At 43.1% G+C, this 14,549-nt stretch overlaps 1 protein-coding gene across 1 annotated transcript; it reads right to left on the bottom strand.

Annotated features, from left to right (window-relative positions):
- Positions 1–7,969: 7,969 nt before the first annotated feature.
- dla (deltaA) lies at positions 7,970–13,735 on the bottom strand. Its single transcript, XM_079811837.1, has 11 exons — positions 13,145–13,735; positions 12,761–13,060; positions 12,621–12,681; positions 12,278–12,535; positions 11,442–11,502; positions 11,219–11,349; positions 10,877–11,046; positions 10,576–10,792; positions 9,657–10,485; positions 9,331–9,565; positions 7,970–9,233 (listed from the first exon to the last, which is right to left on the bottom strand). The coding sequence occupies exons 1-11, from the start codon at positions 13,196–13,198 to the stop codon at positions 9,228–9,230; spliced, it is 2,322 nt and encodes a 773-aa protein (XP_079667963.1). The 5' UTR covers positions 13,199–13,735; the 3' UTR covers positions 7,970–9,227.
- Positions 13,736–14,549: the final 814 nt, after the last annotated feature.

Raw genomic sequence — 14,549 nt, 5'->3', positions numbered from 1 at the left:
CTGGACAAAAACTTTGTGAAGACAGTGGCATAATACAGACATATTATGCTTTTTAGCCGTATCAAAACAGTAATCATCTGCATGGGTACATTTTACCCGCTGGTGGTTATAGGTATACAGCGACCCCTGGCAGTTCTAGTGTTAAATGTCCTGTAATTGAACTAAGGCCTCATCCTGGCTTAATCTAAGCCCTGTCCGTGGAACCGGGCCTAAATTTAAAAAAGGCAGAATGAACTCTTACTTTTTTCTTCTTTTTTTCTTACAGCGAACAAAAAAAAAAATCTGCAAATGAATTTACTTCAAAGGCAAAACAAGTTCATTTTTAAGTTCATTGGCATTAAACATAAACTCACTTAATTTTTTCAAAACATGATATATGTCATTTTGCTTCTCATGCTAATGTATCTTCATTTAGTAATTTTTAAACATTTGTAAAACAAGACAAAAATACTACAAAAGAAAGGAATTTTTGCAGTGCACATGGTTTTGATTCATATTATGTTGCCTGTTAATATAGTGCTCCTAATGTTAGCTAAACAGTTTTGACACCGGCTAAATTACTCAACTTGCCGACATCATAAAATGTGACCCTCTTTGTTCCTGGTTTGCAGTGAAGTTTATCAATAGTAGATTAAAGCAGATGGTACGACACTCTCTAATGAGTCTTTGTCTTCATCCATTATCTGAATTAGTCACGGTCAAGGAACATATTGACGTATTTCAAATAGTGTTCAGCTCCACCTGCAGCTCGAGGAGAATGATGCTGATCTTAAGAAACAGATGTGTGTCAGGTCATGTGAACGCCGTTCTGCAGGGGGATCTTTAATCGAGGAAAGCTTGTGAACCGTTTAAGCCAGAGATGCCCTAACCAGTTGGCCAGTGATGACCTTTGATTTGCGCTATCAAAAGAGGGGGAAATCGGGGGTAAAACATGCCATTTAAGCATATCATCCTTTCTTATTTTCTCATTGAAATGAATGTAAATTAAATTTCTAAATGTATATTTTAATATAAAATATAATGCACCTTTAATCCTTGGTTTTTGGCGCTTCACATCAGTGTTATTTTAGTGTCATTGACACACTATTATAGTTTTCTAATATTTTGAATTCGTTTTTAATTGTTGTATTTTCATTTTAAGTTAAAGTTTTAGTAATTTTGTTGCGTGTTTTTTATTAGTTATTGTTTTTTAAAATATATATTCATTTTTTTTTATCTCAGTGTTAGTTAAGGTCCAGGTAAACTAATACAAAAATATAGAAATAGAAATATTGCATTGGCAACTAGCATTTTTGTTTTATTCCAGGTGCTGCTCATTTCATTTCAAGTAACAATTATTTTATGGCTTTAATTTTAACTAACTATAATACTGATTTGTACACTGTAAAAAGTGATCAGTTGACTTAACTTAAATGTGAGGCAATTTCACACAACTTATTTTTTTCAATTATGCATGGTTTATTTACTTAATAATGTTTTCAATTATGCATGGTTTATTTACTTAATAACAGGTTTACTCACTTTTTAAAAAAAATTACGTCAACTGATCACTGATCACTCACTACAGTGTACACTCAAAAAAATGAACTTTCACTGTAAGTTGCACTCAAATCATCCTTGTTCACATTACTTAAAAAACTCATGTAACTAAATTAACTTAAATTTACTGAGTTGTTTCTACTAAAAATGAGTATTGCCAGCTTTACTTAAAGGGTTAGTTCACCCAAAAATGAAAATTCTGTCATTAATTACTTACCCTCATGTCGTTGGACACCCGTCAGACCTCCGTTCATCTTCAGAACACAAATGAAGATATTTTAGTTGAAATCTGATGGCTCTGAAAAGCCTCCATTGGCACAATGGCACGTTACACTCTCAAGACCCTTAAAAGCTACTAAAGACGTCGTTACAAAGTCCATCTCACTACAGTGGCTCTAAAATAACTTATTGAAGCGGCGAGAATAGTTTTTGTGCGCAAAAAAACCTAAAAAACGACTTATATAGTGATGACCGTTTTCAAAACACCACATCATGAAGCTCCGAAGCGTTATGAATCAGCGAGTTGAATCATGATTCGGATCGCGTGTCAAACCGCCAAACTGCTGAAATCACGTGAGTTTGTCGATCCAAACCGCTGAATCGACTCAGTGATTCATAACGCTTCGAAGCTTCAAGAGGCCGTGTTTTGAAATCAGTCATCACTATATAAGTCGTTATTTAGGTTTTATTTTTGCACACAAAAACTATTGTTGTCGCTCCATAAAGTTATTGTAGACCCACTGTAGTGAGATGGACTTTGTAACGACGTCTTTAGCACCTTTTAAGGGTCTTGAGAGTGTAAAGTGCATTGTGCCAATGGAGGCCTTTCAGAGCCATCAGATTTACACTAAAATATCTTCATTTATGTTCTGAAGATGAACGGAGGTCTTATGACAGAATTAGCATTTTTGGGTGAACTAACCCTTTAATAAATGTTTGTTCGGGCAACTTACCATTGCTGAGTGAAACGAACAAACTGGGCAGTGGATCTGTAGTTCCCAGCATACTTTGCAATGGACTGCATTAGGAGAGTAAATTTAGGGATTAAAGTGTAATTTTATGTTTTTCAGAAAAGGGAAAGATGTTGTTAGTTTATGTAAGTGTTCTGTTCAGTTAGGTTGGACATTTAGAGAAGTTTCTGTAATTTTGTGGTTACCATTATGCAGAAGAGTGGTGCCTTAAGCGAGGAACACACCAAACCGACGGCGTCCATTTAACACTGACGAAAGCAGACTGCATTAGCTCACTTTGGCTAACTTTGGCTCACGTTGGCAGCGTCTGGGTCCAAAGTTGCCCTGTCACACCAAGCAGACGCTCGACATCTGACGGCCAGTAGCATGTCCGTTCTGCGCCTGCGTAAGAGGAAATAGCTTTCCGTACCAGCTGGTGACAGCAGTTTTCGTTATTGAAAGCGGGAAACCGGAAGAGCTACTCCGTATTCCCTATATAAACAAAGCACCTCATAATCTCGCTCACCACAGACGCTCACTTCTGTTTGTTTTTTTTTTTCGTGCACTGGTTCAATCAGAGCGATCAGATGGCCCGACTGACCAACAAGCGCAGACACCGATTCAACATGTCGAATCGGCTGAAAAATAGCCGACGAGGACCAACGTCAGCCGATGGGGCGGAACACGCAGAGAAAACTTAGTTGGACGACGCTCGAAAACTGCCCAACGGCCGACTGTCGGCTTGGTGTGTTCCAGGCTTTAGGCTGTGGGCACTCATTTACCCAAATTTATTGGATGGAATTCCTGCCCTCAATTAAATTAAGTTTGTCCAATGAGTTATTTTTGCATTTTGTTTCTAAAACTAAAATTTCGTTTGTAGAGCAAATAGTTAATTTAATAAGGTCAATTCAATCGATAAATGTGTTCACCTAACATAATAAACTTTTATAAATTTAACATTATTAAGTAAACTCATATAAATATTATGTAACAGTGACAAATTCAAATGGTGTGCATTTACTCAAAGAAATGTTCTCAGCTTTACTTGAATTTCTTTTGTTCATATAACTAAATTGTTATTTGTAAAAATTACTCAATATAGTTGTGTAGAACCACTTGACGCTGCTTTTTTGAGTAAATTCTTTTTTTTTTGGTATAAATTTTAGGAACCTAAGCGAACCCGGATTGACACTTATTAGATTATTTGCCAATGAGTCCGTTTCTGCTCTGCATCTAAATAATTGTTTTGATTGTGCACAAGTTTTGATGTCAGAAGCAAACTTTATTGCATTGACCATTTACTGATTTGCATGTAACCAATGCATTTCTATATAAGGATCTCGTTTTGTTGTAGATCGTCTGGGGACTCTGACGGCCTTCGAAGCGACAGTACATACACCGGATTGATGCACACAATCATGTCAACGGACGAAGAAGTGAAGAACAAATTGACATCACAGCAGCTGCTTGTTCAGGACACATCACCCTAATTTCCCTGATTGGCAGATTGTGACAGAATCCAAGCGCTCTTGAATAATTTACGTCGCTGAGGTGAAGGTAGAGACTTTTAACTCCTAAATACAGCGATAAGTGCAATCTTAGCAGGATCTGTACCAGAAACAGGATATTTTAATGTAGCTCGTGGGTTAAACAAGTTCCTCGAGGCTTAAAGGTTAGATGGATTTTATGCCAGCGCTCAAGCAACTAATCAAGTGATGTTACTTAACATCTACACACCTGAAAAGATGAATTTTAGCGACACTATGGTATGAGGCATGAGCTTACAGCACAGACATGCAAGGTTAGCAAGCCCCTTTTACTGTAAGCAGAAAGTAACCAGCAAAGATAGAATAGCTAAGCATAAGCCAATCCAAAAGCAGAAGTCCACAAATAAAACACAAACCTTCCGAGTGCTCCCAAGACTTCACCCTTGCCAGCGTCTTGTATCTCTCCTTCTTCTCCCCATCTCTGTGGCGTTCTTCCTCTCGCTCTTTCCTCATTACTTTAGGACCGGCAGGTGTAACTCAAGCTAGACTCTGCCTCTCCTCATGACTATTTCATCACACCTGGTCTGTCCCTGCTGCACCCGAGTCCTCTTCCTTGTTCTCCTGTTCACTTGTTCTTCTCTTCGTCTTATCTGTGTTCTTCAGTTATTTCCAGCTCTGCCCGCACCAGCCTCGGTTTCTTCCCTGCTCAGTTTTCCAACTTCACCTGCTGGTAATGGCGCATGAATACCTGCAGTCAGTGGACGTGAGCCGAGCTCTCACGGCTCAGTTGGACTTGACTGATGACTTTGCGATTTGAGTACGTACGCTGCTTCTTAGTATTTAAGCGTCCATGTTGTGCTGGAATATAATGTTACCGTTTGTTCCCTGAGGACTCTACATGATCGGCTCATTAAAATGCAACGGGATCACAGAGCAAACCTCTTATTCCCTTCTTTGTTTTCCATGAAGTCACATTGATGCCAGCTCAAGATCTAGTGCTAATTGAAGTGCAGAACGCTTGCCCAGTTTGATCTTGGGTTGCTTGTGCAAAACTACTTTTCTGCACTTGGCAGAGGCCTTCCTAAGAAAGCGATCTTAAGATCAATTTCAATATGAGAAGCCATGCTTATATTTATTCTATAGGCACCAAATATTAAATAAATACATTTCAATTTGATTTTTACATCTAAACGAAATGTAAGTGATGTTTGCCAGTGCGAAACTCACCGCAATGATGCTAGAATGTTCTGGTTGGTTGTCAGGGCGTTGCTATGACGTTACAAATGTGTTCTGAGTGGTTGTTGCCGTTATGAGATTGCTAGGGTGTTTTGAGTAGTTGCCAGGGCGTTGCTATGTAATAGCTGGGGTGTTCTGGGTGGTTTTAAGGGTTTGCGATTGCTAGGGTGTTTTTGAGTAGTTGCCAGGGTGTTGCTATGAGATTGCTAGGGTGTTTTGAGTAGTTGCCAGGGTGTTGCTATGTAATAGCTGGGGTGTTCTGGGTGGTTTTAAGGGTTTGCGATTGCTAGGGTGTTTTTGAGTAGTTGCCAGGGTGTTGCTATGAGATTGCTAGGGTGTTTTGAGTAGTTGCCAGGGTGTTGCTATGAGATTGCTTGGGTGTTTTGAGTAGTTGCCAGGGTGTTGCTATGAGATTGCTAGGGTGTTTTGAGTAGTTGCCAGGGTGTTGCTATGTAATAGCTGGGGTGTTCTGGGTGGTTTTAAGGGTTTGCGATTGCTAGGGTGTTTTTGAGTAGTTGCCAGGGTGTTGCTATGAGATTGCTAGGGTGTTTTGAGTAGTTGCCAGGGTGTTGCTATGAGATTGCTTGGGTGTTTTGAGTAGTTGCCAGGGTGTTGCTATGAGATTGCTAGGGTGTTTTGAGTAGTTGCCAGGGTGTTGCTATGAGATTGCTAGGGTGTTTTGAGTAGTTGCCAGGGTGTTGCTATGAGATTGCTAGGGTGTTTTGAGTAGTTGCCAGGGCATTGCTATGAGATTGCTAAGGTGTTTTGAGTAATTGCCAGGGCATTGCTATGTAATAGCTGGGGTGTTCTGGGTGGTTTTAAGGGTTTGCGATTGCTAGGGTGTTTTGAGTAGTTGCCAGGGTGTTGCTATGAGATTGTTAGGGTGTTTTGAGTAGTTGCCAGGGCATTACTAAGTGATTTCTGAGGTGTTCTGGGTGATTTCGTGGGTTTGAGATTGCTAAGGTGTTTTGAGTAGTTGCCAGGGCGTTGCTATGAGATTGCTAGGGTGTTTTGAGTAGTTGCCAGGGTGTTGCTATGAGATTGCTAGGGGGTTTTGAGTAGTTGCCAGGGCGTTGCTATGTAATAGCTGGGGTGTTCTGGGTGGTTTCGAGGGTTTGAAATTGCTAATGTGTTTTGAGTAGTTGCCAGAGCGTTGCTATGTAATAGCCGGGGTGTTCTGGGTGGTTTCAAGGGTTTGAAATTGCTAGGGTGTTTTGAGTAGTTGCCAGGGCGTTGCTATGAGATTGCTAGGGGGTTGCTATGTGATTGCTGGGGTGTTCTGGGTGGTTTTGAGGGTTTGAGATTGCTATAGTGTATACAGCCATTCCATGACAGGAATCTAAATCCAGCATGTTTCAGATGCTAAACAAATGTGAATTATATTCCAGAAAGTACAATATGTGGTTGCTATTGTGTTCTGAGTGGTAGCCAGTGAGTTGGTACGTGGTTCTGGGTGGTTGTCAGGGCGTTACTACAAGGTTGCTAATGTGTTCTGATTGAAAGAGTTTTATGTTATGAGAGTTATGAGGTTGCTAAGTATTAGGGATTTTGGAAAAATCCGTAACATATGACAGTAATAATAGTGAGGCTTGTCTTGGTGTAAATAAAGTGTAAAACTGTTAAAATAAATAATTTAATTATTCTTTGGGTCAATATCTACATTAAGTGAAGTTCTTTTTTTTGCAGCGCAATGTGAAGTAGTTTTAAGTTACGTTCAGATGTGAAATATCAGAGAAGACCAAGAGACGTGAGCTGAAGGGTCTCCATTGTGTCTCTCATCCATGGCCATGTGGGGTCTAGCTGGTGTTTTCTGCCTGCAGGACGCTTTGACTCAGGAGGACAGACAACATCTGTCGTTCTTTGCCCCCTCCCTTCCCTCCATTCATAGGCACACACTGCCTCTCCCAAATGGTGCCCTTTTGTATCGGCTATTGTCCGCCACTACATTGTGTGACTCTGCCTGTTCCCCAGAGCTCCATTGATGAGTGTTGTAAGAGACCTCAGCCAGAACTCCTCTGAACTTCTCCTCCAGCTTAATGTTTAGCCATAAAAGCTCAACAAAAGACATTTTGTTCTCTGGCTACTTCAATGTTAGGATACAACATATCTCGCAAAGTTTTTCTTAATGGAAAGCACAAACTGTTTTAAGACACATTGGTTATTTTCGTGATGCATGTTTGAAATCAAGAAAGGCTTTCCCGCCAAAACACCTGCCAAATAGCTTCATTCATTTAGGAAAACTGCCAACTAGCCAAGGTTTTTTTTTCTTCTTCCTCTCAGCTCTTCCCAAAGCTTTCTCCCTCTAGTCTGGTTGGAAAACTTGTAAACATCCTGCAGCTATTTGACGGCTTTTCTCAAAGGCCCTTCTCTTGAGCGATGCACCCGCGGCAGGCAGAATGTGGGGTAAAGCCATGAATAGCCCAGTATGGGGTGACCAAGAGGCCAGAGCAGATGTTAATGATTAGCTTCGTTCTCATCCCTATAAAGAACCTGTACCCCAATTTCATAAACAGCCATTTCTAACCCTTACAGAGTGGCACACATATAAGTCATAACTCCAACACCTAGATCGTCACAAAAGAGGCTTAACATTTAGCAGCATCTGAAGGTTTTGCCGTTTGTTTTTGGTGGTATGTTCGTGTGATTTGCCTTTACTTTAGACTGAAAATGCTGTAACCGTTGTGTCAGTATTCGAATATGAATGTAAAGATGCTGAGCGTATGGTGCAGCAGAGGTCATAAAACAATAACATATATTCAATAGTTCATAATCTTTATTTGGAAAAATAATTTAAGCTAAAACTTCATTCAGAGAAAGGAAATCAAACAAAAACCTGTTAATGAAAACAATAGCATTAATAACATTTTTTTTTTTACAATCCTTCTTTAAATATCTTTTTCTCAAAACATCCCAGCAACCCGAAGTGCCTTTGCAAGTAACAGGAGCAACTTAGGAAAAACGCAAACTTAAATAATCTTAAAAACATTACAAATATTTAGAAATACAACTTAAATAAAAATAAATTAACTTAAATCATACAACTCTTGTTATAAAAAGGAAAACAAAAATACATACAAACAAGGATATTATTCATCATCAACACAAACTTATTTTCTTACGTCGAAAAGCAAATTACGAACATTTTCTAAACCATAATGCAAAAAAGCGGAGGCTTGGAAGACTTTGAGATTTTTAGATTTTTGAGCACTTAATTTTTTTTTTTCTTTTCCCATTTACTCAGTGATCAAGTAATACACATAGTTTCCACTGGTCATGTGACAGGATATGACATCATGGTCTGGTAACATCCACCGTTTTGATGTAGTCCCTTGTACACCGACTTGTGGGGCCAGCAAATGTTGCCAAAATATTGCTAAAATGTTGTCACAACCTTGCCACGGTGTCGCTGAGACGGACAATTTGTGACACATTTATTTTAAACTACTTCCGTAACATCCTTAATGTTTGGTGCAGTCTCTGGGCACAGTAAAAGCCTGTGGGAATTATTGGCGAAAAACCAGCAAATGTTGCCAAAATATTGTTAAAACGTTGCCACAACGCTGACACAGTATTGGACATCACATGGCAAAACGCTGCGATACTTTACTTTACTTTTCTTGTATCCTTCTGTTACGTTTTTATTTCCTAATGCCATTTTCGTGTGTGATGAACCCACTTTATAAAAAAACAAACTTTAAAAATGGACACACATTGTCCAACACCTTTTAAAATGGCTTTACAGGTAAATTTTACAACTACATTTGAAATTTCAATGACACTCCTGCCATCATTATCATTTCCACAAGTTTCCAAGCCTACAGGCCACCACCGCCTGTGCCTCTTTCAGTACAGAGAACCAGCTCATCCTGAATATCAGTTAATCAGTCTTAGTTTCTCAGCAGCAGTAGTCACGAGGTGGGACGTTTCCACCTAAGGTTTCGAGCAGCAGCATTTTCTTAGGGAGTTCAGAATGCCTCCCATAGGACACAATGAGCATCGGCTTCCTGCAGGCCCATTACACCTGAGATGGGGGAAAAGGACGAGACAGTAAAACGTCTGTTAGCTCCCAGATTCAATGGTAAGAACGCTGTTCTTTTGCATGATGTAAGGACACTCACCTCAGTTGCAATTACACATTCATCCTTTTCCTCCGACATCACCATGACGGATTTGTATTTGGTGTCGACACAAGCCGACGTGGACGCCGATGCACATGCCGACGCACATGCTGACTCGGAATACAGCGAATCGGAATAGTTTGATTCTGAGTACTTTGATTCTGAGTACTTTGATTCTGAGTACTTTGATTCAGAATACCTCGACTCTGAATATTTCGACTTTTCTGATGCATCACTGTAAAGGAAAGAGAGAGTAGCGTTAGCACCGCATGCACACTTGTGAGAGGGAGTCGAGTTGAGTAGTCTTGAACGAGAACCATTTTTACCTTTTCAGACGTTTCCTGCGCTTCTCCTCAAACTCGGAAGAGTCCTGCAGAGATTGGCACTTCACGTCCTCGCAGCTATCGGACAACTCCTTCGCCGCCATTTCCTTCCCCGCGTGCTCCAGTTTCACCTCATGCTTCACTTCATATTTGACTTCATGCACCAGGTTGTAGTCTGCAGGTGCATGCCGTGTCTTATAGCTCCTCTTCTCTGTCGTGATGCTCAGGTCGTCGTGATCGCTGTGAAAATCGATCTTCTTGTTGATGTTCTTGACCGGTGCCGCCCCGACGACACTCACAGCCAGATCTTTGTCGCGGTGACAGTTGTTTGTGAGGTTGTTGATCGTTTCGTTTTCGCCGTTGGCGACCTCCTCCTCCCTGTCCCGTCGGCGCTGCTGAACCTTCGAGCGAACGCAAACCACCACCACGGCACATGCGACTACCAACAACAGCACCAGCAAGACTCCCGATCCCACAGCGGTCCAGGGAACATCGCTGCCTATTTGGGAAGCTCTGTCCGGAAGCAAGAACTGGCAGTTGCGTCCTCCATATCCCGGAACGCAAGCACACACATAGCGGTTGTTCCTCTCGTGGCAGGTGGCGCCGTTATGGCAGGGGTTGTGTTGGCAGCGGCTCACAGGCGCACTGCAGTTTCGTCCGGTGTAACCAGGTGGGCATGTGCAGAGGTAACCACTGGCGCCTTCCTGACATGTCCCGCCGTTTTGGCAAGGGTACAGCGAGCACTCGTCCCCGGCGCGATCGCAGTTCATACCCGTGAACCCTTCCGGACACTGGCACAGGTACGAGTTCACCAGGTCGACGCAGCGTGCACCTGTGGATCGGGGAAGAGGGAAGAGAATGAGGTTCTGGACCGGTTTCAACACAAAAATCCATGAAGTTCAAATCCTAAAGTGCCACATACCGTTCGAGCATGGACTGGAGGAGCAGTGGTCGATCTTCTTCTCGCAGTTGAACCCTGCATATCCAGTGGGACACTGGCAGAAGTAACCACCGTCCGGGTTGTCGGCGCAGCGTCCGCCGTTGAAGCACGGCCCGTCCGCACACGTCATGGCGCTAAGCTCGCAGTTGTTGCCATAAAAGCCAGGTGGACAGGTGCAGCTGTAGGTGTTCTCCATGTCCTGTGAAAGCAAAAGGCACTTTTAGTATTGCAGACACATTTGCACGTGGTTGTACAGTAATTGATATGAAACATTCACACTTACAGTGCAGCTTCCTCCGTTGCGGCAGGGGTTCCCCGTGCATTCGTTGACCTCAATCTCACAGCTGGCTCCACTGAATCCTGGGCGACAGGAACAGGTGTAGCTGCCCTGACCGGTGTTACTACAAGTGGCTCCATTCAGGCAGGGCTTATGATGTGTGCAGTAGTTCAGATCTGTAACAGAGGCGGACATATGTTGAGCACATGTGGATTAATCCGACTGAAAGCGGCGACACATGGTTGGACCGCAGCTGGACAGCTGTTGCTCGCAACTCATATTTCTCTTTCAGCCTCTCTTAGTCTTTCGAAATGCTTTTCTTTGATCTTTTGTGTCTTGCTTCCTTACCTTGGTTGCAGAAGAGGCCTCCCCAGCCTTCCTGGCAGTTGCATTGCCATGGTTGCTGGCAGGTCCCATGAAGGCATCCTGGGTAACGTATGCACTCATCACAGTAGCGGCCTTTAAAGCCCACTCTGCACCTGATGCACAATGTAAACAAATCATCCGGTTAGAAAATCAGCCCTGCATGTGATATCAACAGGTAATGACGTACACGCTGTGATGAACGTACTTGCACTCTCCGGGTTTCTCGCAGAAGCCGTGCTCCTCGTCACATCCCGGAAGGCAAATTGCTGTAAGGAGGATAAAACACCTGCATTAGAATCAAGGAGGAGCCACGTTTTAACTTTACGTAAATCCTAGCAAACATATTTCGTGTCAAATGCAGAGGGAGGTAGGCTCACCTAAACCTCTTGCTTTAAAAAAAACCTCAAATCTCCTAATCACCGCTGAAGAATTTCTGCTTAACACATGACAACAATAGGGCGCTCACAAACAAGGGGACCCTTCTTTCCTCCCTCTCTTCACTGTGGGTCAAAACTTTTTTCCCCCTCTCCTCCCCTGTGCTCTCAATGTCTCCGGGTAGGGAAGATAAGAGTGGACAGCTGGTGTATGCGCGGCCAGCGGGCGACAGCTGCTCCATTGTCTGCGCACTCCCGGCAGCTGCCCACTTCAAACAATACCTCCCCTCCGCCAGCCAATCGGCAGCCGGCCCACTCCTGGAGCAGCCAATCCAACCGCAGCATGTAAATTTATGGCACGCGTGAGATTATTCCTAAAAACTTTCCTCCTCCCGACTGGAATAAATCAAGTGGTGTGTTGTGAGAGTGGGCTGGAAGGGGGAGTGTGAGTGTGGGGGGCAGGGTTTTAGTTACAAGTTGTTTGTAACCGTTAACTTAGTTTTTTTTTTTTTTTTTTTTTTTTTTTTTTCTCCCTCTCTCTTTCTAACAGCACAGCCTTTCCCAAATCTGGGTTGAGTTATTCAAACAAGCAACATTTATGGAATGATCACAGAGCGTTATGTTTACTATACTTGTTAATTTATTAATACACAGTATTTGTACTCACGTTCTGTGCAGTATTGGCCCTTCCACCCTGCGTCGCAGATGATTTCTCCACGTTCTCCGCAGGTGAAATGCCCAAATGCATCGTCCCTGGGCCGGCAGAACACAGAGCATCCCTCGCCGTAGTAGTGCTCGTCGCACACAAAGCGGTAGGAGTACTTGAGCTCGGTTCGACCCACGCTGTGCAGGTCCTGAGACCAGTCCTCGCCCACGGTCAAGTGCCTCTGTGTGGTCATGGTACTGATAATGCGCTCGGGGTTTTCTGTATAGAAGATGCATGTTTTTTTAGCCAGGCTGTTCAACAATATTACACATTCTGTTCTCATTTTTGTGGTCAGATCACATACCTGTGGTCAGGTCCTCTTTGGAATCAGCATGCACCGCTTCAATGATAAGAGAAAAGGTTCCCTGCAACAGCACAAATTTGTCCGTTAGAAAATGAGCTCAATGAGCTGAAGTCAGTGCATCAGTACTAAAGGGTACTCACCGGCCACGTGAAACCGAAATTCATCCGGATGGGATTGGTGAAAGAGCCGTCCGGTAAGGTATCTGGCACTTGGAAAGAGTTGGACCCCAGTACAGGGGTGGCGGTGCCTCCGTAGGTGCAGGGCGGCTCTGGAGATGCATTGGGCTGATAATGTTTTAAGCAGATGCGGAAAAAAGTCTTGCACTCGCACTGCTGGTACGGGGTGGTAAGTCCACCTTTACAGCAGTTCTTGTTGCCTTGTATGCCCTTCTTGTTCAAAAACTCCTGCAACTTCAGCTCGAAGACGCCTGAGGAAGACGCCTGGAGAAGAACGAATGCATGAATATTAGATCTAAATGTGATTGCAATGAACACATTACCTTATTCTGAGAGGAGGGTCCTTACCTGGCAGAGCAGAATGTACAGGATGGAGAAGAGCAACAGTAAGTAGCGTCCCATGATTAATAAATAAATAAATAAATAGGGTTTTTTTTAAGTCTTTGAGCAACTTGGCTGCTCCCAGATCAGTCAGGAGATCCCTCGTATTAAAAGCCTCTTCTTTTCGCCGACTGATTCATTGGAAGAGGCTTGCTTTCAACAGAACGCAGTTCCCTTTCATGTCAAAAGAATTCCCAGTTCTTCCCCGGGAGAGAGAAAAAAGTGTGTCCAAAAACAAACGGAAAGTTCCAAATTAAAATAAACGAGCTTGTGGAATCCCGTCGGAATGATATAATCCTCAAAATTAGGAGAAGAATGTTCGTGTGTTCGCTTATAGTTCCTTCTTCGTCTGATCCTAAACCAGGGTTTGTCACTGGTCCAACATCCCTCCTCACGTCCTTCTCCCGCGGACACTGTGCGTTTGTATCTGGAGCGAGGCCGCCTGCCGCCAGTTTTATACGGGGTGCCACATGCCGGGGTAATAATATGCTAATGAACCACTACCCCCAATCTGTCCCACGCTTTACAATGCGGCTCCCCTGCAACCAGCCCCTACCAACCAAACACATGAGCGCGCGGCTGTGTGTGTGCGTAAAAGTGACGGTAATTTACAACCTGAAGTTTTAGACTTTTAGATTATGTATTATTATTTGCATGAGAATATGACACAATGCAAAATACTAGGCCAGTTTAATTTGTATGTATTGGTTTTCATTTGCACGCCCAGGGTGTTTTTGTGTGTGACTAAAAAAAAAACAACAACATTTAAAAGTTCACTTCCAGCACATTTGAGGAAGACAATCTCAGTTTCTCAACTTCCCTGCGCGTTTCCTGTTTCAGGGAGCCCTGATTTGTGTCTAAAAAACATTCCTCAGGCTAACACTGTGTGTGCGTCGGGCAAACTCACAAAAGAATACGCATCATTTGTATGGAGGCCAAATTCTCCACTTGCTTTTCCCTTTTCCGCTCTGTGTGTGTGCGTGTGTGTGTGTGTGTGTGTGTGTGTGTGTGTGCGCGCGCGTGTGTATTATACGCGTGCAGTGAAAGAGTCCGAAGCGCGCGCGCGCGTGTGTGCGTTTGCGTGTGTGTGTATGTGTGTGTGTGTGTGTGTGTGTGTGTGTGTGTGTGTGTGTGTGTGTGTGTGTGTGTGTGTGTGTGTTACTCGCGTGGCCATCCCCCGGGCGCACCGCTATTGTGTGCAGGCGGAATAAGTTTGCTCTCAGCTGTATGGTAATTCAGGCAGCACCTGCGCTACCGTTCTCATAATCGGCCCATCCGCGGAGCCCCACAAAAACAAGCAAATCGCCTCCTTATCGTTCCATTCTCAGGAGCCCATTCAAACAAATATATGTTTGTTTTTCTTCGTCTTTTG

Source organism: Gobio gobio (assembly GCF_949357685.1).
Source record: "Gobio gobio genome assembly, chromosome: 3".
In the NCBI taxonomy this organism is placed as follows: Eukaryota; Metazoa; Chordata; class Actinopteri; order Cypriniformes; family Gobionidae; genus Gobio; species Gobio gobio.
This window is presented reverse-complemented; position numbering and strand designations above follow the sequence as displayed.

Bases quoted from the DNA above. Each gene is read 5' to 3' on its own strand.
- dla (XM_079811837.1), bottom strand. From the start codon at position 13,198: ATGGGACGCTACTTACTGTTGCTCTTCTCCATCCTGTACATTCTGCTC. The intron at 11,350-11,441 runs GTACGTTCATCA...ATTGTGCATCAG, and splicing joins GAGAAACCCGGAGAGTGCAA to GTGCAGAGTGGGCTTTAAAG. The intron at 10,793-10,876 runs GTAAGTGTGAAT...TTGCTTTCACAG, and splicing joins GCAACGGAGGAAGCTGCACT to GACATGGAGAACACCTACAG.